At 42.6% G+C, this 27,821-nt stretch overlaps 1 protein-coding gene across 7 annotated transcripts in view; it reads right to left on the reverse strand.

The window, feature by feature from the left end:
- TMEM184B (transmembrane protein 184B) overlaps nt 1-27,821 on the reverse strand; it is a 269,118-nt gene that overhangs the window by 100,387 nt on the left and 140,910 nt on the right. For all 7 annotated transcript variants that reach the window (XM_029590165.1, XM_029590170.1, XM_029590168.1 and 4 more), the window contains one exon: nt 2,639-2,714. In XM_029590165.1, the coding sequence (XP_029446025.1) occupies nt 2,639-2,714 (76 nt within the window). The remainder of the gene's footprint in view (nt 1-2,638; nt 2,715-27,821) is intronic.

Here is a 27,821-nt window from a genome sequence, read left to right on the forward strand (position 1 = left end):
GGATGGTGAGAGCCTGGAGCTGACTGAACAGCTTTCCTGTGGACTGGAGCAACAGAGCCAGGATGTTCCCAGTTCTTTTTGAGGAGATCCAGAAGAACCTGGTGGATAGGGATGGAGGTTATTTCCTTGGGAGCATCCAGGAATTGTAGCAACTTCATCATTTGATGCCTATTGTCCTGTTCCATCTGTAATTGGAAGGGAACCAATTCAGACATCTCCTTTACAAAATTAATAAAGGAAAGGTCCTCTGGAGGAGAACGCTTTCTGCTTTCAGTAGGTGAAGGTGGTGAAGGCAGGTCATCGGTGTCTGGTGAAGAATCATCACTCTAGGTATCGTAGGGATCAGCACCTGCTCCTCTAGGGACTAGAGGAGGATGGGACGGTGGGATCCCTGAAGGTCCTCGACTAGGCTCCGAAGGACTCTGAGAAATAACTGGAGGCACCGATGAAGGCATCGGTGCAGGTATAGAGGGCATCGATGGATGGCTCCGGACGTATTGGCACCGATGGGTAGATCGGTGGCATCGGACGTATCGGCATCGATGGCTGAGGCAGAACTCCCGATAGAGGGATGCGGAATGGTGTTTCTCCTCCCGATGACATAGTAAGCGGGGAGGGCACCGGAGCCATTGGTGGAAAAGCGGCCATGAGCGCTTCCATCCTCGAGAGCAGCGGTGCCAATGCTGCTGGAATCGGGTCAGTGGTCAGTTCCGCAATCGGTACCCAGTGTCTGTGCCGGAGGAACCTGGAGTCAACACATTGCCTTGTCGATGGTCTCCTGAACCATCTGGTCCAGTTCTTCTCGGAGACCTGGAGCAAGCAACCCCGGCTCCGGAACAGAAGGAGACAGAGGCATTGCCGGAGGGACCACCGTTAAAGGCGGAGTCGCGGCTCCTGATACCCTGTTGGGTGAGGGTTGCCTCGGTGACCCGGTCGCCGAAAAGGTCGGTGCCTTTTCTGGATGGGGTTTCTTCAACGGCAGCTCGGACAATGGCGAGGTCGATGATTTTGCTCCCTCGATGGTCCGAGACTTTTGATGCCGGTGGCGATGTTTATCTCTACGATCTCTGCAGAGCTCCTTAACCGCGTGGCTAATGCATTGTGGAAAAAAGACGACTGAAGGGGGACCCCTGCTGGCTGCAGGGTTAGTGCCATGCTGGGCATGCCCAGTAAGGGCCAGTCAAAGTTCTGGAAAATTTGACAGAAGTATTCCGTGATTGGGCTCCATCCTGTGATGTCACCCATATGTGAAGACCACCATCCTGCTTGTCCTGTGAGAATAAAGAATACATCCCACTATTTCACCTTTCTCCAAACTTTTTTTTTAAGTCCAAAGATTTCCCAAAGCTATACTTACCAATCCTCTTTAACCACCATTAATCTGCACTCAAAGCATTGAAGGTTTGAGAACAGCACCCGCTTCCAGTACGGGTACTGGAGCAGGCGTCAATAGCTGAGCGCGTTGAAAAGAAGTATAGAAAAGCAGAAAAAACTGCTTTTCTGTACTTCTTTTAAAAGTTAAAAAAAAAAAAAAGAACTCAGCTGGCTGCATTGAAGATAGACGCAGATATGCTCGGCATCTGTGTTTATAACCAGCAGAACGTCGGTAACCGCAGGGTCGCGTTAGCAAGGAGATGTTAAGGTCACGCAAGTGACCCTAGCGCCTCCTTGCTAACGTGACCCCCTAATTACAATATAGCATGGTGCCCCCCTTGCGGGCACCATGTACACGTTAAGCGGGCGCTAACTTTTCAGCGCCAGATTTCTGCGCTTTTTTTTTTTTTTGCATCGGCCCCTACGTCCAGAGCAGAGAACCCACAGGTGGGGTTGGTGAGAAGCCAGCAGGGCATAGCCCCTAGTACATTATAAACTGATTAGTATTACGATTGTAGTAATTATAATAAAATATTTTTAGTGACTTTCAGGTTTCTTAATATTTGGTTTCATTATTCTTTTATTTTGGCACTGTTATTCTTATTTTTAATTCTCCTAACAAACTAGTAACCCCTCCTCCCCTGCCTTTCTCCTTTTCAACATCATGTTTCTGCTTACACACTGGGCAGAAGGGAAAACAAGACTGGATTGGATCTGTAGCTGCTGGAATTTAGGGATGCTATGAAAGACTGGATGAAGGCATTGGCTGCAGAGGAAAAGAGCAATGGTAACCAGCATAGGAGGGGCCAACAGGGTTCATTACTGCAATTCTGCAGCAAAAAGCTAGCTTCTGTGGCAACTGCCATGGCATCACAGCAAACCTGGGGCCCTAATTATAGTGTGCAGGGCTATTTCTCTTCCATTAGATACAGGGATGTGAAATCTGAATTGTTTCCTAACCAATTTTGCAGCTTCTCAAATTAGAGCAACTGTTGCTTGCTGTTGACATCTGCTGGCCTCTTGATATTAAATCAAGAGAACAAATAAAATGAGAAAAAGCATTTGAGAACTACAAAATTAATGGTAGTAGTGATGTAGTAGAATACTGCTGTTTAAGTATTGCTACTCACATATCTAAGATATGGTATCTTGTACCTGTGCTACCATCATTGTTTTTTGTATGAAGTCTAATTTGAAACCATGTATAATACCTGCTAGTCACCTTTTTTTTTGTACTTCCTAAGTATGTATTTCCATAACATACCTGTTTGCAGAAACGTAAGAATCCAATAGAATACGTTTTTCCCCAAAGACAGCATGTGCCATACATACAGCTGGACCTGAAAGATCATAACAGAGCATCCAATGAATTATAGGGTAATACTAACAATAACAATAGTTTAAGGAGATCTCAACATTGTCAGAAGACGGCAATCATGGCCCTTGGAAGAGGATGAAAAAAATGTGTGGCAAGCTAGAGGATGTCAAAGTGGGCAAATCTATTTCCTCTGAAGTTCATTCATTATCAAAAAGATCTGTTTAATGAGAATGTTACATTTTGCGGATCATAGTGACCATAATATAGATCGATTTACAAATGTAGTCAAATTCAGAATGCAATTAGCACAGTGCTTAAAACTATGCATTCAATAACTCTGGTTTTCATTAATGCAGCATATATAAACATTTGTGAAAAAGGACCTTCATATTACTAGCAAACATTTTAACCAATTTCTTGCATATAAAAATATCACTGGATTACTTTCTTTATGTGCATCCAGTCACCGGCTATAATCATGTACATCATAAGAGCTGAATGAAGTAACTATTCTCCTTTCAACATCCTAGTTAGTGATAGAAAAGGGATATTTGGATGAAGTAAGATAACCTATTTGTGAAAGCAGGGTTGGAAGAATATTCAGAGAAATTGAATTCTTTATGGAAAATGAAAGGAGAAGGAGAAACTATACTTCACTGTTCCCTGATCCTCCAATTTCACCAAAAGCTTTTACTATTGAACGCTAGCAGTGGATAGGCCTAAAGGAGGCATCCATTGCTATATTGTGTTGAGTTCCTTCCGAGCCGATCCTCGCTCCACGGAGACCAGCAAAAGTAAGAGATGTACGCCTTACCTGATCTTCGGCGCTTCCCGGCTGCAACCCGGGCGGTCTCCGGCTGCGGGGGGGAGAGGGTGAGTACCTTCACCGCCGCGCTCGAGGAAGTGCACCCGCTGCCTCTAAGCCGCCGAACTCGTCACGCTCGGGGCTAAGTCCTCACCGCGAACGGATCAGGACCGAGGCGCCTCTCAGCCGCGCCCTTCTCACTCGGGGGTTAGATCCCTGCCGCGATTCGGCCACCAGACCGAGGCCTAGACCTCAGAGGGACCACGGAAATCACTTTGGGAAACTCAACTGGGGGAGGGACCCGAGGGTATCACCGCAGGAGTGCGGGGCTCGTCTTCTGGCAATCTTCTTAGAAATTTTAGAAAGTAGAAAGTAAAAAGTAGAAAGTAGATTTGGAAAACACGCTCAGCGAGTGTGCAGGCGCTCCAAACTGCTTTGGAGACGGAAATTACTAAGTTGCTTCACTTCCTGTGGGGGTATATGTACCCGTGCTGACGTCAGATCCGTCTCCAACTGCTAGCACGAGCACACTATACCCACTTGTTCTGAGTCCATCTGGCTACACGCTAGGAAATGGGTTATTGCAAATTGATGCTGTTGTATTCGGGCATTTAACATGCCGGATTGAAAAGCCCTTTTTCTGAAATCGTCCATAAGCTTGTTATCACAACCCGGAGTCGTGTTTTGTGCGCCTTTTGCATGGCGGATTCTACCACCACTAATGCATGCAGTAGTTGTAGATGGGTATAACAGGATGATTTTCGCATCCTATACTTTAGCTCAGATTTTCTGGAAGTAACCTGTCCTGTAAGAGGTGTTTCCCAAGCTCTTTTCATGAGGGTGTCAAGTACCTCATGGGAGGGCAAAGCTATTGGTTCTGATGGTGTCTTGAAAACCTTCAGTAATCTGAGGACCTCTGATCTGGGATTGGGTAATTTTCTGTTTTCTATTCCCAGGGTGTTTCCTACTATCTCCAGGAATTTAGAGTATGTGAGATCTTCCGGAGGTGAAATTGGCTCTGGCTGGTCTTCTGGCGGGTCAGCTGGGTATCCCGTAGAAGATCCAGGAGAGGATGTTAGTGGTGAAACCGCCGGTGGTGGGGGAGAAGGGAGAGATGGTTCAGTGCCCGGAATAGGGTTATCTGAAGGCAATTGGGGTGTCTCTAATGGTGGTTGACCAGTAGGCTGCTCCGGATTAACCAAAGAGGCTAAATAATTTGCTAAAATGATGGAAATTTCAGATATTGCCTGAGATGCTAGTACTTGTTGTGTGGATGTAGTCGGCGGTGTTTCCCCAGGGGTCGGTACAGGGTGTTCAGCCGGACTGGGTCTATCTTTTGATGATTTAGGCGGTTTCTTTGGCAATTATTCCTCTGGTTCAGAGTGAATTGACGAGGAAGAGGGTCCTGGAGGAGAGGATTCGAGGTCATCCTCCAAAACTAGAAGTGGGGAAGCTTCCCTTCTCCTTTTATGTCCTGATATATGCTTTTTGGGGGGTTGAGAAGCCTTATGAGTCGCTGGAGTCAAATGCACATGTTTTTTTGTGGTGCACTGGCTCTAAATTGCGATGTGTCGAGGGATGCTGAACCTGCTTCGAGTCCGAAGCATGGCTTGACTTAGTTGTATGATGTGCTTCGATGTACTGGAGCGTCAGGGTTGCATCGATGAACAGATGATGGTCGACGCTCCTGCGTCGGTCGACGCACTTGCTGCAGTCGGGGTGCTTCACCTGCTCAAAATATTTACAATTCTGCATCTCTAAGTAATAACTTTTTTCTGTATTAATTTAAAATATAATTAAAGACTCATGTAATATGTGCTATTTTGACCAATGTAAAGTTTGCTGAATTTTGTTTGTGCACAAAATTTTAAATTTTTTTGCGCAGAATTGCCCCAGGAGTAAATACCACTAGGAAAATTACTGCAGCAATATAAGGGCCCCCAAAATAACTACAATGGCAGCCCCAGGAATGTAGGCTAATCAATTCATTTTAATATGCACAGTGCTGGCAACAAACTAATATGAAGTATTTAAAATACTTCAATGTTATCCCTGCATTAGGCAGTTTACTGAGCAGTAAACAGCCTAACACGGCTTTGTAAATTAGCCCCTTAAATTGCAAGCCCTCTGGGGCAGGGAAACACCTAGTGTACCTAACACTGTACCTCATCTTGAGCTCAGATTTTGAAAGGCCAATAATTATATCCCAAATCTAAATTCTTCTGCCCCACCAGTGCAGAAAATTGCTAGTACAAGTTTTAGGATCACTCATATGCTTAAAATAGGGTATACTGTACGTAAGCATCTTAAAATTGCAGTTTGCTCTATTTCTCATCAAAAATAATTCCACCATATCTTTAAGTACTGTAAACAGGAGGCCATGAGGTCTATAATTCAACAGGCCAGTGATCAGGAAAGTTACCTGGGTAACTTTACCTGGATATTCAGCAGAGCATATCTGATGATAGTTAGAGCTGAATACCAGTACTCTTCAGCTTAAGTGTAGGCCTATCCCAAAGGAATTTTGACATCTCTTTTTGTCTGGGTGATTTTAAAAGTTACCTGGACAAAGACTTTAAATATTGACCTCTTAGTGGGGAAGAGGGCTACGTTTCCTGTGGCAACAGTGACAGAGAGAGAATATTTTAATTTTCGTGCTCTGAGGGCTAGCAAATGTGAGTTTCCAGTAGATAGCTCTTGCATATATCTACAGCCAGGGGCATAGAGTGACTGCTGAATTTGGTGGTGCAACAGGAATTTGCTGCTGCCATGTGAACTACCTCCCCAGACTGACAATCAAATGCCAGGCCCAAAACATCTCTTTTGCCATGCTAACATGTGAGACATTCAGCCAGTCTTTGATGATGCTGTCAGTCTGTGGGAGGTAATTCAGAGTGTTGGCAGCCCAGAGAAGGAGCAGAGCTTTTTTTTTTTTTTTTTATAGGTAACTGATGCCAGCAGCCCCAAGGCAAGGGATAGGATGAGATGCTAAGTTACCCAAAAGGGATAGACTCTCAAAGAGGTAAGCCCACAATAACTCACCATACAAAAGAAAATTCAGATTCTGGTGTCACCTTAGTAACAGCCACACAAACACCTTTTACTGCCAGAAACATTTTGAACACCTTTAAATTTTTGATTTTCAGTCACCCTGAGAATGTCATGATTAGTGCACAAAAGGTGGAGGGGAGCACGGAACACAAACTTTCTCCTCTCACAAAACCCTTCTACTCTCTCTTCTTACTACCCTCTTCCACTTCCTTCCCTCTCTCAGGTGCGCGCACACACACATGGTAGGGCTCCTTCCGTTTCTTCTCAGTCACTCACTCACTGTTGGAGTCATTTTTTGTTACTTTTGCTGAGGATGTATACAGAGGATAGGCCATATGGATTCAGAGTTTTCACCCAGACATAAACTAGTTTGAAGTCCACAGGCCAATCTCTGAGTGAACTCCTGTTTACTGTCTTACACTATGAAATGTTTATTTATTTAAAAACTTTTCTATACCGTCGTTTAGTGATATACCATCACAACGATTTACAAATAGGCACGTAAATAATTTCATAATGGATTATAATTTAACTAGTAGGTGCCAAAATTGTTCAGTTACATGATTCAAATAATATATGCTATATGTGATGTGGATTGTAATTCTATTTATGGAATATCCATACATGTGATATACTGTACTTCTTTAAATTAATACTTAAGTATGATAAAAATAAAAAATGCATATATGTTTTCTGGTGACTTTTTCTGATTGTCTGTGTATAGGGGTCCTTTTCTTGTTTATTAGTACAACCTATTTCCCACTCTCACTTTGAAAAGCTTTTTTGAAAAGCCATGTTTTCAAACTTTTTTTTTGAAGAGTTTTAAATCTCTCAATAATCTTATTTCGGGTGGCATTGAGTTCCATAATATTGGACCGGCTAATGATAGTGCTCTTTCCCTCACTTGGGTCAGTTTGGCTGTCTTTACAGAGGGTATGGTTAGTAGAGATTTATTTGCTGATCTGAGATTTCTCTGGGGGACATGAAGTCGTAATGCAGTGTTTAACCAATCAATATTTTCTTCATTGATTAGCTTATGTATTGTGCAAAGTGTTTTAAATTGTACTCTTTGTTCGATTGGCAGCCAGTGTAATTCGGCGAGTGTTTGAGTGATGTGGTCCCTTCTGCTTTTTCCAGTAAGTATTCTGGCTGCAGAGTTCTGTAAGATTTGTAGTGGTCTTAATGTTGTATATGGTAATCCCAGGAAAAGTGTGTTACAATAGTCTGTGCTAGCGAATACAAGTGCTTGCAGAACAGTTCGAAAGTGCGCTTGGGTTAATAGGGGTTGTAGCCTTCTAAGGACCATTAGTTTGGCGTAGCCTTCTCTAACTTTCAATGATATGTGTTGCTTAAGGTTGCGTTCATTGTCAATTATTACACCTAGGTTTCGGACTTTTTCAGTTAGTTCCACTATCTGATCGTTTTTAAGTTTGATGGGCTTCTGGATTAATTCAGTGGTTTTTCGTTCAAGGTGTATGAATTCTGTTTTTTCAATATTAATTACCAGTTCCATTTGGCTTAGAAGTTGTTTAATTATATCTAGGGCAAAGATCTTTGCACTAACTATTGCTGAGTGGCGAGTGGAAATGCAATATCATCACTTTTAAAGCTTTGCTTTTAAAAGTTCTTGATCTGAAAACCGATCCAAATGCCTGCTGTGAAATACTTTTCCGACTTTGCTACGTGATAGCTTTGAGGTGATCTAAGCCAATTCAAGTGGCTCCTAAGCCCCTGAGGCAGCTCTTTGAGCGAAACTCTGCCAGAGTCGGGCAAGATTCAATAAAGTCCTGTTTTACATCGATCCAACTACCTGTGTTTATTGCTGTCAGCCACCTTGGATCGATTACCGGTTTGTTTTCTTGGACCATAATTATATCTAGGTACAACATTGCTAAGTTCAACGTTTTTTCAATTGTTTCCTCCACTGGTAAAATTAGCTGAATGTCATCAGCATATATTTATTTATTTTGTGTTTTTCTATACCGGCATTCGCGATAAGTATCACATCATGCCGGTTTACAATTAACAAAGGGGTGTCAAAAAAGATACAATAAAAAACGTTAACAGGTGCTGAACTAAACGTTGCAGTTACAATAAACAGGGAAATACACAACTGGGAGCAGAGAAAAGAAGATAGGAATTTAAGAGAAAGTACAAAATTTACAAAATTTTGGTATTTACTAAGTTATGGAATTTTGCAATGTTATTGTTTACCGTGTTATGGTAAAGTCTGAGAGTGTTAATGGTGAGTTAAGGTTCAGTTGGGGGCTGGAAAGGCTTTCTTAAATAACGTTTTGAGTCTTTTCCTGAATGTTGGAAGGCAGGGTTCCTGTCGTAGTTCTGGTGGAATGGAGTTCCATGGAGGTGGTCCTGCTGTGGAGATTGCCCTGTCTCTGAAGGTTATATGATGAGAGGTTTTGGAGTGTGGTACCTGTAGCGATTCTCTATAGGACTCTCTGATGGGTCTGGAGGAGGTGTGTTTTTTGAATGGGATTTGTAAGTTGATTGATGGATAGCTTTGTAGATAGTGGTAATGGACTTGTATATAATTATATAGTGAATTGGCAACCAATGAAGGTCTTTGAGGATTGGAGATATGTGATCTCTTCTCCTTGTGTTTGTCAATATTCTGGCTGCCGTGTTTTGAACCATCTGAAGAGGTTTAGTGTGAGATGAGGGGAGACCTAATAATATAGAGTTGCAATAATCTAACTTAGAGAAGATTATTGCTTGCAGGACTGTTCTGTAGTCATGAGTGGAAAAGTGGTTTTATTCTTTTTAAGACGTGAAGTTTATGAAAGCAATCCTTGGTAGTTTGGTTAATAAATGATTTCAGGTTTAGCCGATTATCAATGATAGCTCCTAGGTCTCTTACTTGTGATATTTGTAAGTTGGCTGGTGGATTTGTAGTGATGTTACTGTTTTCCGGGGATATGAGAAGGAGTTCGTTTTTTGAAGAATTTAGGATTAAGTTTAGACTTGAGGAGGCAGTTGATTTCTAGAAGGCACTTTTCCCAGAATTCTAGAGTTATTTATTTTATTTATTTATTTATTTAGAATTTTTATATACCGAAATTCTTGTTGGGAAACAAATCAGTCCGGTTTATAGGTAACAACAATAATGCCGCGGGACGGGAAACAGTGCCCCAGGCTTTACAAGAAACATATTAAACAAGGCTTTACATAACATAATGAATAGTAACGATTCAAGGAAACTTCATAAGGTAACTTCTCTGGGTTAGGGACAAACTGGATGGTTTTAGATAAAGATGAACTAAGTCTGGTTAAATTTTTAACTTGGTTAGATTTCCCTGAAGTGTACACAATAAATACAATATAAAAATAAAGTAAAAATTGGAATTGAAATTAACTACTTAAATGAGGTAAAAATACAATAACATGTAACAGATAAATAAAGAAGCGAAGGCAGATTGTGTAACGAAGTCTTTTGGGTGGTGAAATCTGGAAACACAAGTGATCCAGCTATCATAGAGTGATCTAAGTCATAGAGTAACATAAGGCATAAACAATAGGGAAATGAGGTGACATAATTTTATGAATTAACATAAGGCCTAAACATTAATGTCTTAAGTTGACATAAGTCATAGAGTAACATGAGGCCGTCATAACGTGATATAGGGGTGGAAGGGGGAAAAGGGTCGAAGATGGAAGGTGATGGAGAGCAGACTGCGGGCAGACTGCGAGGGTTGAGTTGCTTATGTGTCTGTGAAAGCTTGGCTAAAGAGCCAGGTTTTTAGCTTTTTTTTGAAGACCGGATGGCTTGATTCTAGTCTTAAGTCTGGGGGGAGAGTGTTCCAATGATGAGGTCCAGCAGTTGATAGAGCTTGTTTCCTTCGTGATGTTTTTGCGGGTGGGGCATACAGTGTACCTTTGTATGCGCTTCTGATGGGTCGTGAGGAGGTATGAGGTCGAAGTTGCGTCTTTAAATTGATGGGCGAGATGTTGTGAATTGATTTATGAATGATGGTTAGGATTTTGAAAAGGATCCTATATTTGATGGGAAGCCAATGTAGGTTACGGAGTATGGGTGTGATGTGTTCCCTTTTGTTAGAGTTAGTGAGAATTCTGGCGGCGGCATTCTGGACCATCTGTAGGGGTTTGATAGAGTTGAGAGGAAGACAGAGTAAGAGAGAGTTGCAATAGTCAATCTTTGTAAGAACAATTGCTTGAAGTACAAGGCGGAAGTCGTTGAAGTGAAGGAGGGGTTTAAGTTTTTTTAGGACTTGCAATTTGTAAAAGCAGTCCTTGGTCGTGTTGTTTATAAATTTTTTTAAATTTAGTAGATTGTCCAGCCAGGCTCCTAAATTCCGGACGACAGGTGAGAAGTTGATATTAGGACAAGAGGTCAGGGAGAGATTAGTTGGGTTAGAAGGGGATTCATGGGTGATAATGAGCATCTCTGTTTTGTTAGCGTTCAGAACAAGGTTGAGACTGGAGAGTAGTTGTTTGATGGGTTGAATGCATTCATTCCAGATAGTGATGGTTTTTTGTAAGGACTCTGTAATTGGGATGAGGATCTGTATGTCATCCGCATAGAGGAAATAGGTGAGATTCAGGTTTGAGAGAAGTTGACAAAGAGGGAGGAGGTAGATATTGAATAGAATGGGTGATAGAGAGGAGCCTTGAGGGACTCCCTGGTCTGATAGTACCGGGTGGGACTCTGTATTATTTATCCTTACTTTGTAAAACCTGTCGCTCAGGAAAGATTTAAACCAGCTGAGTGCAGACCCTTTGATGCCTATATTTTCTAGTTGATCGATGAGTATGGTGTGATTTACCGTGTCGAAGGCTGCAGATAAATCAAGAAGGACCAGTAGGTAGGCTTGTTTTTTTTCTAGGTTTAAGAGGATGTTGTCCGTGAGTGAGAGGAGAAGGGATTCAGTGTTGAGACCTTTGCGGAAGCCGTATTGAGCTGAGGATAGTATGTTGAGATCCTCAAGGTATTCTGAGAGTTGTTTGTTGACTGTTTTTTCCATCAGTTTGGCTATCATCGGTAAATTTGCGATAGGTCTGAAGTTAGCTGGATCTGTAGGGGAGGCGTTTGGTTTTTTTAGAAGAGGTTTGAAGATTGCTAGCTTTAATTGATTGGGAACCACTCCTTGAGATAGAGGTATTAATGATTTTAGATAATGGTTTAGCGATGGTATTCGGGATGGAAATGAGCAGGTTTGTAGGTAGAGGATCTGATGGGTGGGAGGAAGGTTTTAGTTTCTTGAGGATGTTTTCTATTTCAAGATCTGATGTGGGTTCGAAGGATTCTAGACTACAATTTTGTTGAGGCTGGGTTGTGAGGTGCATTATTGTAGAGGAGCTGTGGGTTGTAAGCGCACCAGTTAGGTTGGTGATTTTAGATTTGAAGTATTTGGCGAGTTCGTTAGCTTTGTTGAATGCCTGGTCGTCTGGAATGGGAGAGGGTGATGGTTTGGTAAGAGATGAAACATATGAAAAAAGTGCCTTTGAGTCGAAGACAAAATTGTGGATTTTTTTTGCATAAAAATCTTTCTTAGTTTTGTGGATGATATTTCTGTAGGTGTTAAGACAGGATTTATAACTCGCCAAAGATGAGGTGGTAGGGTTTTTCCTCCAGCTATGCTCTTTATGTCTTAGTTTTTGTTTTAAGGATTTGATCTCAGGTGTAAACCAGGGTTTTCTGTTGTCAAGTGTTGGTTGTGTTACTTTGGTGGTCGATGGGCAAATTTGATCCGCAATTTTACTGGTAATATTGATCCATGAGGTAGTGGCTGTGGATGCGTCTGTGAGGTCTAGCATGTTTATTTCATTGGAGATGTGTTCCGTGAGTAAGTCCAGTGAGCAGGGTTTCCTGAAGTGTATGGTGGTTTTGGTAGGGTTTTGTTTAGGGCGGTTTCTTATCTTCAGGGATGTGTGGATGACTCTGTGGTCGGACCATGGGACTAGCGAACAGTTGGGGCTGGAGAAGATAGAGAAGCTGTCGTTAACGAAGATGAGGTCTAATGTATGTCCTGCCTTGTGGGTGGGGCTGTTGACAATTTGAGTGAAGCCCATATGGTTAAGAGATGTGAGGACTGTTTCACAGTTGGTGGATTGTGGATTAGAGTCGACATGTAGGTTGAAGTCGCCCAAGATTATTGCGGGTTTGTCTGAGTTAATGTGTTTGGCTATTAGCTCGATCAGAGGAGAGGGGTCTGAATCTAATGTTCCTGGAGGGGCATAAATGAGGCATATTTGTAGATGATCTGCTTTGAAGAGTGAAAATTCTAGTTTTGAGGTAAAATTGGATTGTTGTAAGGTGATGCCTAGGCTTTTTTTTGCTGCAATAAGGAGACCTCCTCCTTTTTTTTTGGGTCTGGGGACTGAAATGATGTCATAAGCTTGTGTGGGGAGCTGGTTTGTTAATACTATGTCCGTGGGTTTTAACCAAGTTTCTGTGATGGCACAGATATCAGGGTTAACTTCTATCAGATAGTCGTTGAGGATGTGCATTTTTTTGGAGAGAGACTGAGCGTTGAAAAGTGTGAGAGTGAAAAGTGAGAGTCCCAGGAATTGTGTGATAGGAGATAACATGATGGGGATTAACCTTTGTTGTCGCGTTGATGGATGAAAGGATGAAAGGATTTCTTAAATTTTTCTTGATTATGGGAATGGTGAAGGTGAGCATCTTTGAGGCAGTACTGAGATGAAGAGTAGTGCAAAGGCTAGAGGTTAGAGTTGTGTGGAATGGTCCGAGTGGATTAGTAAAATAAATCGAGATGGTCAGAGTCCTTATGACTTAAGAATGTATCTTAGAGAAGGTTTAGATCTAATTCGGAGTCTGAATTGAGTCTAAAATTTTTTGAGTCTTGAGTCTTTCTTCTTGGGATATAAAATGTTTAGATACAGTCCATGGAATGTAGAGCTGAGGTGGGATGAGAGTCTGGTGTAGGTGCTTGTGGTTGAGAGGTGGGGGTAAAAGGCACTGTTGTTGCTGAATTTGGTCAGGTCTCTGGGCTCATGGTTCCTGAATTAGGAAATATTAGACTTGTGAGGTCCTTTAGAGCTGTGACAAGGAGAGAGGAGATGTAATGAAAGTTGCTAGAGCTCATGTGAGTGAGTCTAGTAGTGAGACAGAGTATTTGTAGTTCGTATGAGCGCCTGTTGATGGACGTTTGCTGAAGGTCTGAAAAGGAGCGGTTGGTTGAGTGAATGTTTATGCTAGTTGAGTTTCGAGCGAATATAGCCTTGGAACTAGGGTTGTCTGTGCGAGAGAGGTGGGGGTCCTGGGCCCAAGGGCTCTCCAAGGGGCGCGCTAAGGGGCAGGCCCCTTAGGTCGCGCTCCTTTGGGCGCGCGACGCCGCCGTGAGGCTCTTAAATTTAAAGGGCTTCAAAGTGCCTTCTGATAGGCCAGCAGGCTCTCTAGGGGCGCGGTTAACTCACCGCGTGGCGTCTGAGGATACGGCGGATTTCCTTCACGGCGTTTGGCCTTCTGTTTTCCTTTTTAAGTTTTCTTTTTAATTATTTATTTTGGAAGCTGTCGTTTTAGTCTCCTCTGCACGGCTCACCTAGTAAGGGGAGCGGGCTCTTGCCCCGAATGGGCTGCGCCGATAGTTCGAGCCCCAGCAGAGGAGGGTCGAAGAGCTGGTATGCCGGGAGAAGGAGCAGTGCAAGTTATTGTGATGGATTCTTTGAGGGGGATGACGATCTGGACATCATTGGCATATAAAAAGTGTTTTAGGTTCAGTTTGGTTAACAGCTGGCAGAGAGGGAGAAGGTAAATGTTAAAGAGAGTCGGTGAGAGGGAGGAGCCCTGCGGAACTCCTAGAGAGGAAGGATAACGCTGAGATTCTTTGTTATGTATTTTGACCTTGTAGCCTCTGTTCCCAAGGAATGTTTTGAACCAGGCTAGTGCTGTACCTGTTATGCAGATGTTCGCTAACTGATTTAGGAGGATGGAGTGGTCAACCATATCAAATGCGGCCGAGAGGTCCAGGAGGATCAGTAAGTAGGCATGGCCTTTGTCGAGGTCCTTGATGAGGTAATCTGTCAGGGATATGAGTAGTGATTCGGTACTTAATGATTTTCGGAATCCATGTTGAGTAGGGAACAGAATTTTGTGGTCTTCGAGGTACTCCGATAATTTAGTGTTAACTAATTTTTCCATGACCTTGGCTATGAAAGGGAGGTTGGAGATTGGACGAAAGTTGGTAGGATCTTTAGGATCTAAGTTTGTTTTTTTTAAGAGTGGTTTGATGGAGGCCTTTTTAAGGTCATCTGGATAGATTCCTTGGGATAAAGAACAATTGATAATGTCTGCCAGAGCTTTGGAGATGGTGTCTGGGATTAGGCAGAAGCAGTTTGGTCGGGATATGGTCAGATGGATGTGATGACGGTTTCATTTTCTTCAGTACTGTTTGGATCTCTGAAGTTGTGATGGGTTCGAAGGATTGGAGAGAAATGTCTTTGTTGGGATGGAGATATGTGCTGGATGGCGAAGAGGTATTAGACGTCAGCTGTGTTAGAAGGTTGGAGATTTTATTGCTGAAGAAGAGGGCCAACTCATCTGCTTTTTCTTGAGCTTGATTAAGTGGAATGTCAGGTGCATTGATTTGTGTTAAATTGGATACATAAGCAAAAAGGGCTTTTGAGTTTAAAATAAGGTGATGGATCTTATGAGCGCAGAAGTCCCTTTTTGTTTTTAATGTAGAGCTCTTGTATAGGTGGAGGGCGAGTTTGTAAGCGGAGAGGGAGGTCGATGATGGTGCTTTACGCCATTTGCTTTCTTCCTGTTGAAGGGAATGTTTGAGTTTTTGAAGTTCTTCGTTAAACCACGGTTGTCTTTTGGACACGTTGTGTTTGAGTTTTTTGGTTGCCAGTGGACAGAGTTTGTTAGCTGCCGTTTCTGTTATGTTGGACCAGGAGTGGAGGGCTAAATTAGGAGAGGAGACGTCTATGAGAGGGAGTTCAAGGACTAGGTGTTTGTGGAGGTCATCAGAGGAGCAAGATTTCCTGTAAGTAAATTGTGGTTGAGGGAGGTGTTTGTTTCTCGTTTGTGCTAACGAGATGGTGGTAGAGATTAATGCATGGTCTGATCAGGGGAATGGTTTGCAGACAGGTTGTGCTGAGTGTGAGATGCCTGAGTTCACAAAGATGAGATCCAAGGTGTGACCCGCTCTGTGGGTAGGTTTGTTGATTATCTGCTTGAATCCCATGGCTGACATGGCGGTTAAGAATGTTTCGCAGTTGGTTGAGAGACAGGGGTCGTCTACATATCAGTTAAAATCTCCAAGGATTATAGCTGGGGACTCCAAATTTAGGTGAGACGCTGTTAATGCCAGAATGGGTGAGACGTCAGAGTCTAGAAGGCCTGGGGGGGCATAGACAAGAAGGATTTGAAGATTGTCTGATTTGAAAAGGCCTGCTTCAATTTTAGTAGGTGTGTTAACTGGGTATTGTGAGAGTCTCAGATCTTTTTTGGATGCTAGGAGAATACCCCACCCCTTTTTTCCGTCGGGGAATGGAGAAAAAATCGTAGGTTTGTGTTGGTAGTTGATTTATTAGTGCAGTGTCCGTTGGTTTGAGCCATGTTTCTGTTATGGCACAGAAGTCTGGATTTGCATCTAGCAAAAGGTCATTGAGTATTTGCGTTTTCTTGGTGAGAGATTGGGCATTGAAAAGAATCAGGGAGAATAGAGCTAGGCCTAGAATTTGTGTAATAGGGGAAATCATGATGGGAATGAGTGATTTGTAGGTGTGTGGACGGGAAATCATGAAGGGTTTTCCTGTGAAAATGGTCCTATGATGAAGAATTGGTATTGGGAGACCAAGAGGCATTATGGCCTAATGTAACCGGAGCTGGTTGTTAGCAAGATAAGTCTTAATTTCTTGGATGAAGGAGGAAATGAATGCTGGGTGAAGGTTGGATGAGTGCTGGAAGGCTGGAAGGATGAGTGCTGGAAGGCTGAGTGCTGGAAGGCTGGAAGGATGAGTGCTGGAAGGCTGGAAGGATGAGTGCTGTGGAATGAAGGTAGTTGGAACTCTGAAGGCAGGGCTGGAGCGAGTCTGACCGTCTCTGGGAGTGAACCCGGACCTGGGGCTCACAAAGGGGCGCATTAAGGGGCAGGCCCCTTAGGTCGCGCTCCTTCAGGTGCGCGACGCTGCCGGAAACGCTGCCAATTTTAAAAGGAACGCAGACGCCTTCTCATAGGCCGGCTGAGGTGGAAGGGGGGGGGGGGCATGGTTTCACTCACCACGCGGTGCCCTCCTCTGATGTTTTCTCTTATTCCTCTTTGTTTTCCTGCCCTCTCTGCGCGGCTCACACCCGGAGTGTGAGCGGGCTTCTGCTCCGAATGGGCTGCGCCTACAGTGCAAGCCCCAGCAGAGAGGAGGAGGAGGACGGATCGCACAAGAGGCATTCGCAGAGGAAAAGGGCCGCCGCCGGAAATGCTACCGATTTTAAAAGAAACGCAGACGCCTTCTCATAGGCCGGCTGAGGTGGAGGGGGGGTGCGGTTTCACTCACCACGCGGTGCCCTCCTCTGATTTTTTCTCTTATTCCTCTTTGTTTTCCTGCCTTCTCTGCGCGGCTCACACCCGGAGTGTCTAGGTATCATACATATGTAATGTATGATACCTAGACCTGCCAAGAGGTGGGGCAAAGGGGCAGCATGTAAATATTAAACAGAGTCGCCGAAAGTGCTGAACCCTGGGGGACCCCAGTTTTTAGCTTGATTTTGTCTGATATTGTGTTTTTTATCTGTACCTGAAAAAAATCTATTGTTTAGGTAGGATCGGAACCATTCAATTGTTTTGTTTTGTAGTCCTATTTCTTCTAGCCTTTTTAGTAGTATGTTATGATTTACTGTGACAAATGCTGCTGACAGGTCTAGTAATATTCTAATATAGTGTTTTCCACTGTCAAACCCCCATAGTACATTATCTGTTAGAGAGATAAGTAATGTTTCAGTACTATAGTGTTTTCTGAAGCGTGTTGTGAGGGGTAAAGTATGCTGTTGTCTAGATGTTCTGCTAGTTGCTTTTGTATCATTTTTTCTATTAATTTAGCAAGCATGGGTAGGTTTGAGACAGATCTATAGTTACTCAAGATGTTTGGGTCACTGTTTTTTTTCTTCAGTATTGGTTTAATTATTGCACCTTTGAGAGAGTCTGGCATTAGAACTTCACTAAGAGATAGGTTAATTATTTTTGCTATAGTGTAGGAGGTTGTGTCAGCTAGTTTTTTTTTATGTCCATGATGGGAATGGTGTCAATTTTATGTGGTGCGGGGTTCAAATTTTTTTTTATCATGGATTCCACTTCGATCTGGGACACCTCGTCAAATGTGGACCATGGTGTCACATCTCTTTTGTGCATCTTAATTTCCTGCTTTGTTAATATCAGAATCTTTGCTTTAAGGTTGGTGATTTTATCAGAGAAATAGTGTGCTATTTCATTGCATTTATTCTCTTGTGGGGTACAGGGTGCCTTTGTTTTATCAGTAGTCAGATTTTTTACTATGTTAAATAGTGCTCTGGGGTTATTTGTAAATTTTTCAATTTTTGAGCTAAAGAATTGTTTTTTTTTTTGCGTCGAAATTTACTTTTTTATAATAGGCTAGTTGTTTCCTGAAGTTGGTTAAGCTTTCCTCTGATTTGTCTTTTTTCCATTTTTTTTCTTTTTCTCTCAGATTTTCTTTTGACTTCCTTTATCCTCTCGTTAAACCATGGGTTTTTTTGCTTAGGCTCATGTATTTTCATTGTTTTTGAGGGGTTAATGTCATCAGCCAATTTACTCGTGCTAGTCAGCCATTCAGTAGTTGCGGTGACACAGTCTTTGTGGTCAAAGCATATTAGTGTCTCTTCTAGTTTATTTTTTAAAGTTTCGATGTTAAAAGGTAGACTGTATTTAAACTCTAATGGTTCAATTTTTTCTATTTCCTTTGGCTTTATACAATTAATACTGGACTGAATTAGGAAATGGTCTGACTATGGAATCTGATTATATTTAGTGTTCATGTGTTCAAAGAAGTTATGGTTGATGTATGTGAGGTCAAGTGAGTGTCCTGCTTTATGTGTGGGTTTATCTGTGATTAATGTGAATCCTTGTGCTGTCATCAAATCGTTTAGTGTCTGGCAAGTATTAGATAATGGACGTGTATCCACGTGAAGGTTGAAATCTCCAAGTACGATGGTTGGTTTGGAGGGGTTTAGGTTTACTGTTAAATATTCAATTAGCGGGGATATATTTAGCTCAAGTATGCTGGGGGGGCACAATAGATAAGGCATATTTGAGTATGTTCGATATCAAACATTGTGATTTCATGGTATCGAGGGGGTGAAGTTTTACGAAAAGGCAAGAGTCTGTTTATGAGAAAACTAGCAATTAACTTATACTAAAGCTTGAGAGAGAGAATGAAGGCTGCACAGCTGTGTCTAAAAACTGATAAGAACTCAAAGGGTGGGAACACAGCTGCTTTCACAAGCGTTTGTAGTGTACAAAGAGAGACAGCGAGAAAGAGGGGAGAGAGAGCGCCTTGGATGTGATGGTACAGCTGATCCCTTGGAAATGTAAGATTTTTATATCTATGTAGCAATTATCTACTATTACTTTTTCTATATGATCTGATTTTATTTGTTCTATCCTCCTACCACTCAAGCTTACTTTCTTACCTGGAACCGTGATGTAATGAATCAAAGTCTGTATGTGGCTCTTTGTATTGGGGATAAACTCCTGAGTTCAAGCCCCCAGGTATAATTCCAGTAATTGTGAGTGGCCACTTGTGTAGGGGATAAGCCCCTGGGTTCAAGTCCCCAGGTATAATCCTAGTAATTGTGTGTGTTTATATGAGATTAGCCCCCCCAGGTCAGAGCCCCTGGGCAGGATACCAGTGTGCACAGTCTGAACCCGTAACACTCACCCCTTCCCTTCCAACATCCTCCCTGCCACTCACCACCACATGGGGTCTTTTCTCATTGGGAAGGGATGGGAACCTCTCCAGGGCATCACCACAGAGCACTGCTGCACAGGGCTAGTCCAAGCTTTTCTTTTGGCCTGTGTGAACAAGTTCCATGCTGACCCAATTCTGGTTTATGTTTTAACATTTAATTTTTGTTCATCATTTTTTATTCAAACCGTAAGCACAATTAACAGATTAGGAACACAGTAAGCATTGCACATTCTAAAAAGTGTCAGTAATAATAGCGATATAGGTCTCATTCTTATGCACCTATGAAACTTTCACTTGTCAGGATACAATATTACATCGGTACTGTGCCACAAGTAAGCTTCTTGGTTTGTTTTCTGTTTATGATAATATACAACCCATACCCTCCCCCCTCCCTCCCACCCAGGCATAACAAGCTAACTAATAGGTATATGAGGTATAATCCACATATGCATAAAATGTCCCAGGTTAGATAAGATGTCCCAGGTAAAGCCTCCGGGGGGGTTTCAGCCCATTCATTTTGGAACATGATAGCAGTCCAACCAAGCGCTAGCGTAGTCCTTAGGCAAAGTTAGAAGATACTCTCCCCATATTGAAGACACTTGTGAGATTCGTTTTGGGGACGGCTGTTGAGCCGAAAGGTATTCTATAAGCAACAGCTTGTGGATGGTGTGCTTCCACATCTGGAACAGTGCCGGTGTAGGGACTGGCATCTCAGAGACATGGTGGAAAGAGGATAACCAATGGGACAGTGCTATACCGGGGTACAAATTATATCGCAATGACAGAGAGGAGCACTCGGGAGGAGGTGTGGCGCTTTATGTCCGGGATGGCATAGAGTCCAACAGGATAAACATCCTGCATGAGACTAAATACAAAATTGAATCTTTATGGGTAGAAATCCCTTGTGTGTCAGAGAAGACTACAGTGATAGGGGTATACTACCGTCCACCTGGTCAAGATGGTGAGATGGACAGTGAAATGCTAAGAGAAATTAGGGAAGCTAACCAAATTGGTAGTGCAGTAATAATGGGAGACTTCAATTACCCCAATATAGACTGGGTAAATGTATCATCGGGTCACGCTAGAGAGATAACGTTCCTGGATGGAATAAATGATAGCTTTATGGAGCAATTGGTTCAGGAACCGACGAGAGAGGGAGCAATTTTAGATCTAATTCTCAGTGGAGCACAGGACTTGGTGAGAGAGGTAACGGTGGTGGGGCCGCTTGGCAATAGTGATCATAATATGATCAAATTTGATTTAATGACTGGAAAAGGAACAGTGTGCAAATCCAAGGCTCTCGTGCTAACTTTCAAAAGGGAAACTTTGATAAAATGAGAAAAATTGTTAGAAAAAAAATGAAAGGAGCAGCTACAAAAATAAAAAATGTCAAAGAGGTGTGGTCATTGTTAAAAAATACCATTCTAGAAGCACAGTCCAGATGTATACCACACATTAAGAAAGGTGGAAAGAAGGCAAAACGATTACCGGCATGGTTAAAAGGGGAGGTGAAAGAAGCTATTTTAGCCAAAAGATCTTCATTCAAAAATTGGAAGAAGGATCCAACAGAAGAAAATAGGATAAAGCATAAACATTGGCAAGTTAAATGTAAGACATTGATAAGACAGGCTAAGAGAGAATTTGAAAAGAAGTTGGCTGTAGAGGTAAAAACTCACAGTAAAAACATTTTTAAATATATCCGAAGCAGAAAGCCTGTGAGGGAGTCAGTTGGACCGTTAGATGATCGAGGGGTTAAAGGGGCACTTAGAGAAGATAAGGCCATCGCGGAAAGATTAAATGATTTCTTTGCTTCGGTGTTTACTGAAGAGGATGTTGGGGAGGTACCCGTAATGGAGAAGGTTTTCATGGGTAATGATTCAGATGGACTGAATCAAATCACGGTGAACCTAGAAGATGTGGTAGGCCTGATTGACAAACTGAAGAGTAGTAAATCACCTGGACCGGATGGTATACTCCCCAGAGTTCTGAAGGAACTAAAAAATGAAATTTCAGACCTATTAGTAAAAATTTGTAACTTATCATTAAAATCATCCATTGTACCTGAAGACTGGAGGATAGCAAATGTAACCCCAATATTTAAAAAGGGCTCCAGGGGCGATCCGGGAAACTACAGACCGGTTAGCTTGACTTCAGTGCCAGGAAAAATAGTGAAAGTGTTCTAAACATCAAAATCACAGAACATATAGAAAGACATGGTTTAATAGAACAAAGTCAGCATGGCTTTACCCAGGGCAAGTCTTGCCTCACAAATCTGCTTCACTTTTTTGAAGGAGTTAATAAACATGTGGATAAAGGTGAACCAGTAGATATAGTATACTTGGATTTTCAGAAGGCGTTTGACAAATTTCCTCATGAGAGGCTTCTAGGAAAAGTAAAAAGTCATAGGATAGGTGGCGATGTCCTTTCGTGGATTGCAAACTGGCTAAAAGACAGAAAACAGAGAGTAGGATTAAATGGGCAATTTTCTCAGTGGAAGGGAGTGGACAGTGGAGTGCCTCAGGGATCTGTATTGGGACTCTTACTGTTCAATATATTTATAAATGATCTGGAAAGAAATACGATGAGTGAGATAATCAAATTTGCAGATGACACAAAATTGTTCAGAGTAGTTAAATCACAAGCAGATTGTGATAAATTGCAGGAAGACCTTGTGAGATTGGAAAATTGGGCATCCAAATGGCAGATGAAATTTAATGTGGATAAGTGCAAGGTGATGCATATAGGGAAAAATAACCCATGCTATAATTACACAATGTTGGGTTCCATATTAGGTGCTACAACCCAAGAAAGAGATCTAGGTGTCATAGTGGATAACACATTGAAATCGTCGGTGCAGTGTGCTGCGGCAGTCAAAAAAGCAAACAGAATGTTGGGAATTATTAGAAAAGGAATGGTGAATAAAACGGAAAATGTCATAATGCCTCTGTATCGCTGCATGGTGAGACCGCACCTTGAATACTGTGTACAATTCTGGTCGCCGCATCTCAAAAAAGATATAATTGCGATGGAGAAGGTACAGAGAAGGGCTACCAAAATGATAAGGGGAATGGAACAACTCCCCTATGAGGAAAGACTAAAGAGGTTAGGACTTTTCAGCTTGGAGAAGAGACGACTGAGGGGGGATATGATAGAGGTGTTGAAAATCATGAGAGGTCTAGAACGGGTAGATGTGAATCGGTTATTTACTCTTTCGGATAGTAGAAAGACTAGGGGGCACTCCATGAAGTTAGCATGGGGCACATTTAAAACTAATCAGAGAAAGTTCTTTTTTACTCAACGCACAATTAAACTCTGGAATTTGTTGCCAGAGAATGTGGTTAGTGCAGTTAGTATAGCTGTGTTTAAAAAAGGATTGGATAAGTTCTTGGAGGAGAAGTCCATTACCTGCTATTAAGTTCACTTAGAGAATAGCCACTGCCATTAGTAATGGTTACATGGAATAGACTTAGTTTTTGGGTACTTGCCAGGTTCTTATGGCCTGGATTGGCCACTGTTGGAAACAGGATGCTGGGCTTGATGGACCCTTGGTCTGACCCAGTATGGCATTTTTTTATGTTCTTATGTCCATTGAGCTAAAATAGCGGTCCGTTCAGAGGGTGACCTTGCCTAGGAAAGATTGCCGGAAGATATACATTTCTGGTAGTCTATCTTCATAAAGGCCTAGTAGCCAGATGAGAGGGTCTAACGGGATTGTGTAAGACCACAGTTGAGATACGAATGTTGCCAATTCTGACCAGAAGGCTTGTAAAGTAGGACAAGTCCAAAAACTATGAAGAAAGTCTACCTGAGACGTATTACACCTAGCACAGCTAGGGTCTGCTAACAGGCCCATTTGGTATGCCTCTTTGTGGGGCACAGAAAGCCTGATGCAGGAATTTGAATTGCTTGACTCTTAGTGTTACACTTTCAGTGAGGTTGTGGATAGTCGAGAAGCACAATTGCAAATCTTCAGTGGTTAAATTGCACGGTCGGACCGTTTTTTGGTGAGGGTCTGTAAGTACTTGACTTCTTGGAGCGTCAACAACTCCCTGTAATAATGGGCACATTTGTGTCGTCGGCAGTCCTTTCCCACCAAGAGAACATGCATCTTTTGCGAGTTCAGTAACTCTGGGTTGTTGGATTGCAGGTGATTTATATAATGCCTCAATTGCAAGTAGCTATAGAAGTCCTTAGAAGGAAGTGAGAATGTCTTCTGTAAATCCGAGAAGCAGACAATATGTGGTATGCCATCTTTGGTCGCAATCAGTTGGTGGATCCATTTTAGCCCTTGATCTTGCCATCTAGTAAATAGTGCATGTTCCAATCCTGGTAGGAAAGCAGGGTTGCCTCCTATGGTAAGGTTCGTTGTCATAGCATGTGGTATTTGGAGCATAGAACACACCACTCTCCATGCCTTACGAATAGGACTAAACACTAGGCTGGTCCTAATCTTATCAGGGAGCAGCACGCCATCCACATGCAATGTCGCACTTAAGGAAAGAAGTCCCACCCAATTCTTAAAGGCCTCCAGTGGCGAGGCGTAGGTGGTGTCATTTAACCAGTCCCGTATGTGTCTCAGGAGGCTAGCTAAGTTATAAAGCGATAGGTTCGGGCAGTTGAGTCCTCCACTCTCCTTTGGTCTCATTAACACTTCCAGAGGAATTTGTGACCTCCTGCCTCCCCATAAGAATTGCCTAATACCTTTATTGATGTCCTCAGTGTCCTGCTTGGTGAGCCAGATAGGGAACATAGAAAATATGTAAAGCCATTTGGATATTTCCATCATTTTAAGTAAGTACAGTTTCCCAGTTAGAGAAAGTGGTAAGTTACGCCAGAGTTGCAATCTAACAACTTTTTCTTTAATGGTGTGATATTAAGTTCATAGAGCTGAGCAGGGTTTGCCAGGATATGGATGCCTAGGTATTTCAAATCTTGCTTGACCCATTTCAAGGGAAAGGAGTCTGACCATTGTGAGTGTAATGTCTCTAATACATCCAATGCTTCAGATTTTTCACAGTTAATCTTTAGGCCAGCAAATCTTCCAAAAGCTTTCTGTATTTCCAGAATTATAGGCAATTCAGTTTGTGGTTTCCCCAGGAAAACAAGCACGTTATCTGCAAATGCCACTACTGTAAACTTGTGCCCATTACTGGAGAAGCCTTGGATCAGCGGTGAGCTCTCGATCTTCCGTAGTAGAGGGTCTACTGTCAGAATGTATAAGATCGGAGAGAGTGGGCAACCTTGTCAGACTCCTCTTCTGATGGGGACAGGACTGGAAACATAAGCATTGGCAGTAATGTGTGAGATTGGGTTGTGGTAGAGCATGGCAATGTATTGTATGATGGAACCATGGAACCCAAACCTCTTCAAGACAGAGAACATGTATTCCCATGACACGCGGTCAAAGGCTTTCTCGGAGTCAAAGCCTACTGCTAGAGTCTGGATGCCAGCAAACCTTGAAGCTTCTATTGTCCTGATAAGCCTAATGACATGGGAGCCGGCATTTCGATGCTTCACAAACCCTGCTTGGTGAGTAGAAATAAGGGAAGATAGTATGGTGCTGAGCCTTAGGGCTAAGATATGAGCGAAAAGTTTCAGGTCATAGTTGAGGAGAGAAATGGGCCAATATGATGAAGCCAGTTGTGGGTTCTTGCCTGGTTTAGGAAGGACAGATATAAAAGCCTTATTAAAGGTTGGGGGAAACAATTTTTCGGCATGCATCTTGAAACAAAGAGGGTTAATGGAGTAAGAAGCTGGTGTCATAATATCTTATAATAGTCCACCGGAAACCCATATGGCCATGGTGCTTTGTGCTTTTTCCCAGTTTGGATTACAAATTGGACCTCCACTGCAAAGATGGGATGGTTGAGTTGTTCAAGTTGTGTTTCACTTAACGTGGGGAGGGTGAGGTTTTGAAAAAATTGCTCCTCATCTGATGCAGTTCCCATTCGGTCCTCTGTATATAATGTTTCATAAAACTGTCTGAGACTTTCACAGATTTCCGGGCTGGTAGTCAGTAGATCTCCAGAGATGTTTTTTAGGCCTTTAATTTGTGATCTACATTGCCAGATAGTAACCAGTCTGGCAAGTAATTTTGCAGATTTGTTACCGTACCGGGGAAAAAAAAAAGAGTATTCACTGATCCAGAGAGCTTTTTGTGCTCTGAGATGCAGGGCAGTGTTCAGAGTGTTTAAGCATGCCCTGTATAGATCTTTATGTAGAGTGGGGCTGTATGCTAGGTTAGATTTGGCATCTTGCAGTTTCCTTTCCAGATCCACAATGGCTTTGTTCAACTGTTTATTCCAGTTAGAGACATATGCTATATCACCCCTCAGTACTGCTTTGCTAGTTTCCCAGAATAAAGTGGGGATCTCTTGAAGTTGAGAATTGTGCTGGACAAACAGGTCCCACTTATGTTCCAGAAATTTGTGAAAAACACGTATCTTCGGATAAGTAGCTTTCGAACCCATTTCCTCCTCTGAGATTCAAATTGTTCTAAGAAGAATGAAACCCTCCTCTCACCTGGTGGACCATATCCCCACCAAACTTCTTCTCACAATCCCAGACTATCTCCAAAACACTGGCGGACATTATTAACTGTTCTCTCTCCCACGGTTCCTTCCCAGACGACCTCAAATTGGCGTCTCTCAAACCACTCCTAAAAAAACCAAATTTGGACCCAAAAGATCCTAACAACTTCCGCCCAATAGCCAATCTCCCATTCATTGCTAAGATTATGGAAAGGCTTGTGAACTCCCAACTATCGGACTACATTGAAGATAATAAACTTCTATCCGCCTCGCAATATGGATTCCGTAAAAATCTAGGCACTGAATCCCTCCTTACTTCCCTAACAGACTTCCTCATCCTGGGTCTCGACAAAGGTCAATCTTTTCTGCTGGTCCTTCTGTACCTTTCCGCAGCCTTCGATACCGTCAACCACTCCTTCCTCATCAACCAGTTAGCTGCCATAGGAGTTTCCGGCTCTGCTCTATCTTGGCTCAAATCGTTTCTCAGCAACAGAGGTTACAAGGTCAAAATCCAGAACAAAGAATCTTCACACCATGACTCATCCGTAGGAGTCCCACAAGGCTCCTCTCTATCCCCGACACTCTTTAACATCTACCTTCTACCACTTTGCCAACTCCTCACCAACCTCAACCTAAAACACTTTCTCTACGCAGACAATATCCAGATCCTGATCCCCATCAAAGGCTCATACTCAAAAAAACCTCGACTACTGGGAATCCTGCCACCAAGAAATCAAACGTCTCCTCAATAGCCTAAATCTAGTACTAAACTCCTCCAAGACCGAAATACTACTCATATCTCCAGAGAACAGCAATCTCACAGCTTCTCATCCAACCCACCAACCACACAAGTGAGAGATTTAGGAGTGATAATTGACAACAGGCTGAACTTCAAAGCCTCCGTCAACAGAACGACCAAAGACTGCTTCCACAAACTCCAAGTTTTAAAAAGGACAAGACCTCTCTTCCATGCCCAAGATTTCAGAACCATCCTCCAAGCAATTATTTTCTCAAAGTTAGATTACTGTAACGCTATCCTACTTGGTCTCCCTTCCTCCTACACCAAACCGCTCCAAATGGTACAAAACACAGCAGCCCGTTTACTAACAAACACCAGGAAGAGAGACCATATTTCCCCAATTCTAAAAGACCTTCATTGGTTACCAATTCACTTCAGAATCATCTACAAATCCATATCCTTGATATACAAAATCATCCATCAACACACCACAATTGACCTACAATTTCCTCTCCGCTTACACAACTCCACAAGACCTACCAGAGACGCATACAGAGGATCCCTCCATGTACCCCCTACTAAAACCACTAGTCACATTACCTTAAGAGATCGAGCCCTCTCCACAGCTGGCCCACTGTTATGGAACTCCATCCCTCCCGATCTCAGACAGGAGCCTTGCCTCCTAACCTTTAGAAAAAGACTCGGCTGTTTATGCAAGCTTTCCTGGACTTAAATTAATGCACCTCGCCATCAACATATCCAACAGCAGCTGTACCTCTTCTCCTTGTATATAATTTAGTCTCTGCTAAACTATCTTTATTTCCTCTGATCCCAGTTCAATAGTCCTTGTTAATTGTAACTGCTTTCTTCGACACGTTATTTCTGTTTTTGATGTATTTATTGCACCCCTGTTTATTTGTAAACCAGCATGATGTGATCATTTCATGAATGCCGGTATATAAAAACCTTAAATAAATAAAATAAATAAGTAACTGGGAAAACACCACGGTCGGGGGTTGTCTTTTCATGGAAAGAAAGAAAGTCTATCCAGATGGGGGTGTGATCTGCAATTTCCATAGGGCAATC

Source organism: Rhinatrema bivittatum, chromosome 2, assembly GCF_901001135.1.
Source record: "Rhinatrema bivittatum chromosome 2, aRhiBiv1.1, whole genome shotgun sequence".
Taxonomy (NCBI): domain Eukaryota; kingdom Metazoa; phylum Chordata; class Amphibia; order Gymnophiona; family Rhinatrematidae; genus Rhinatrema; species Rhinatrema bivittatum.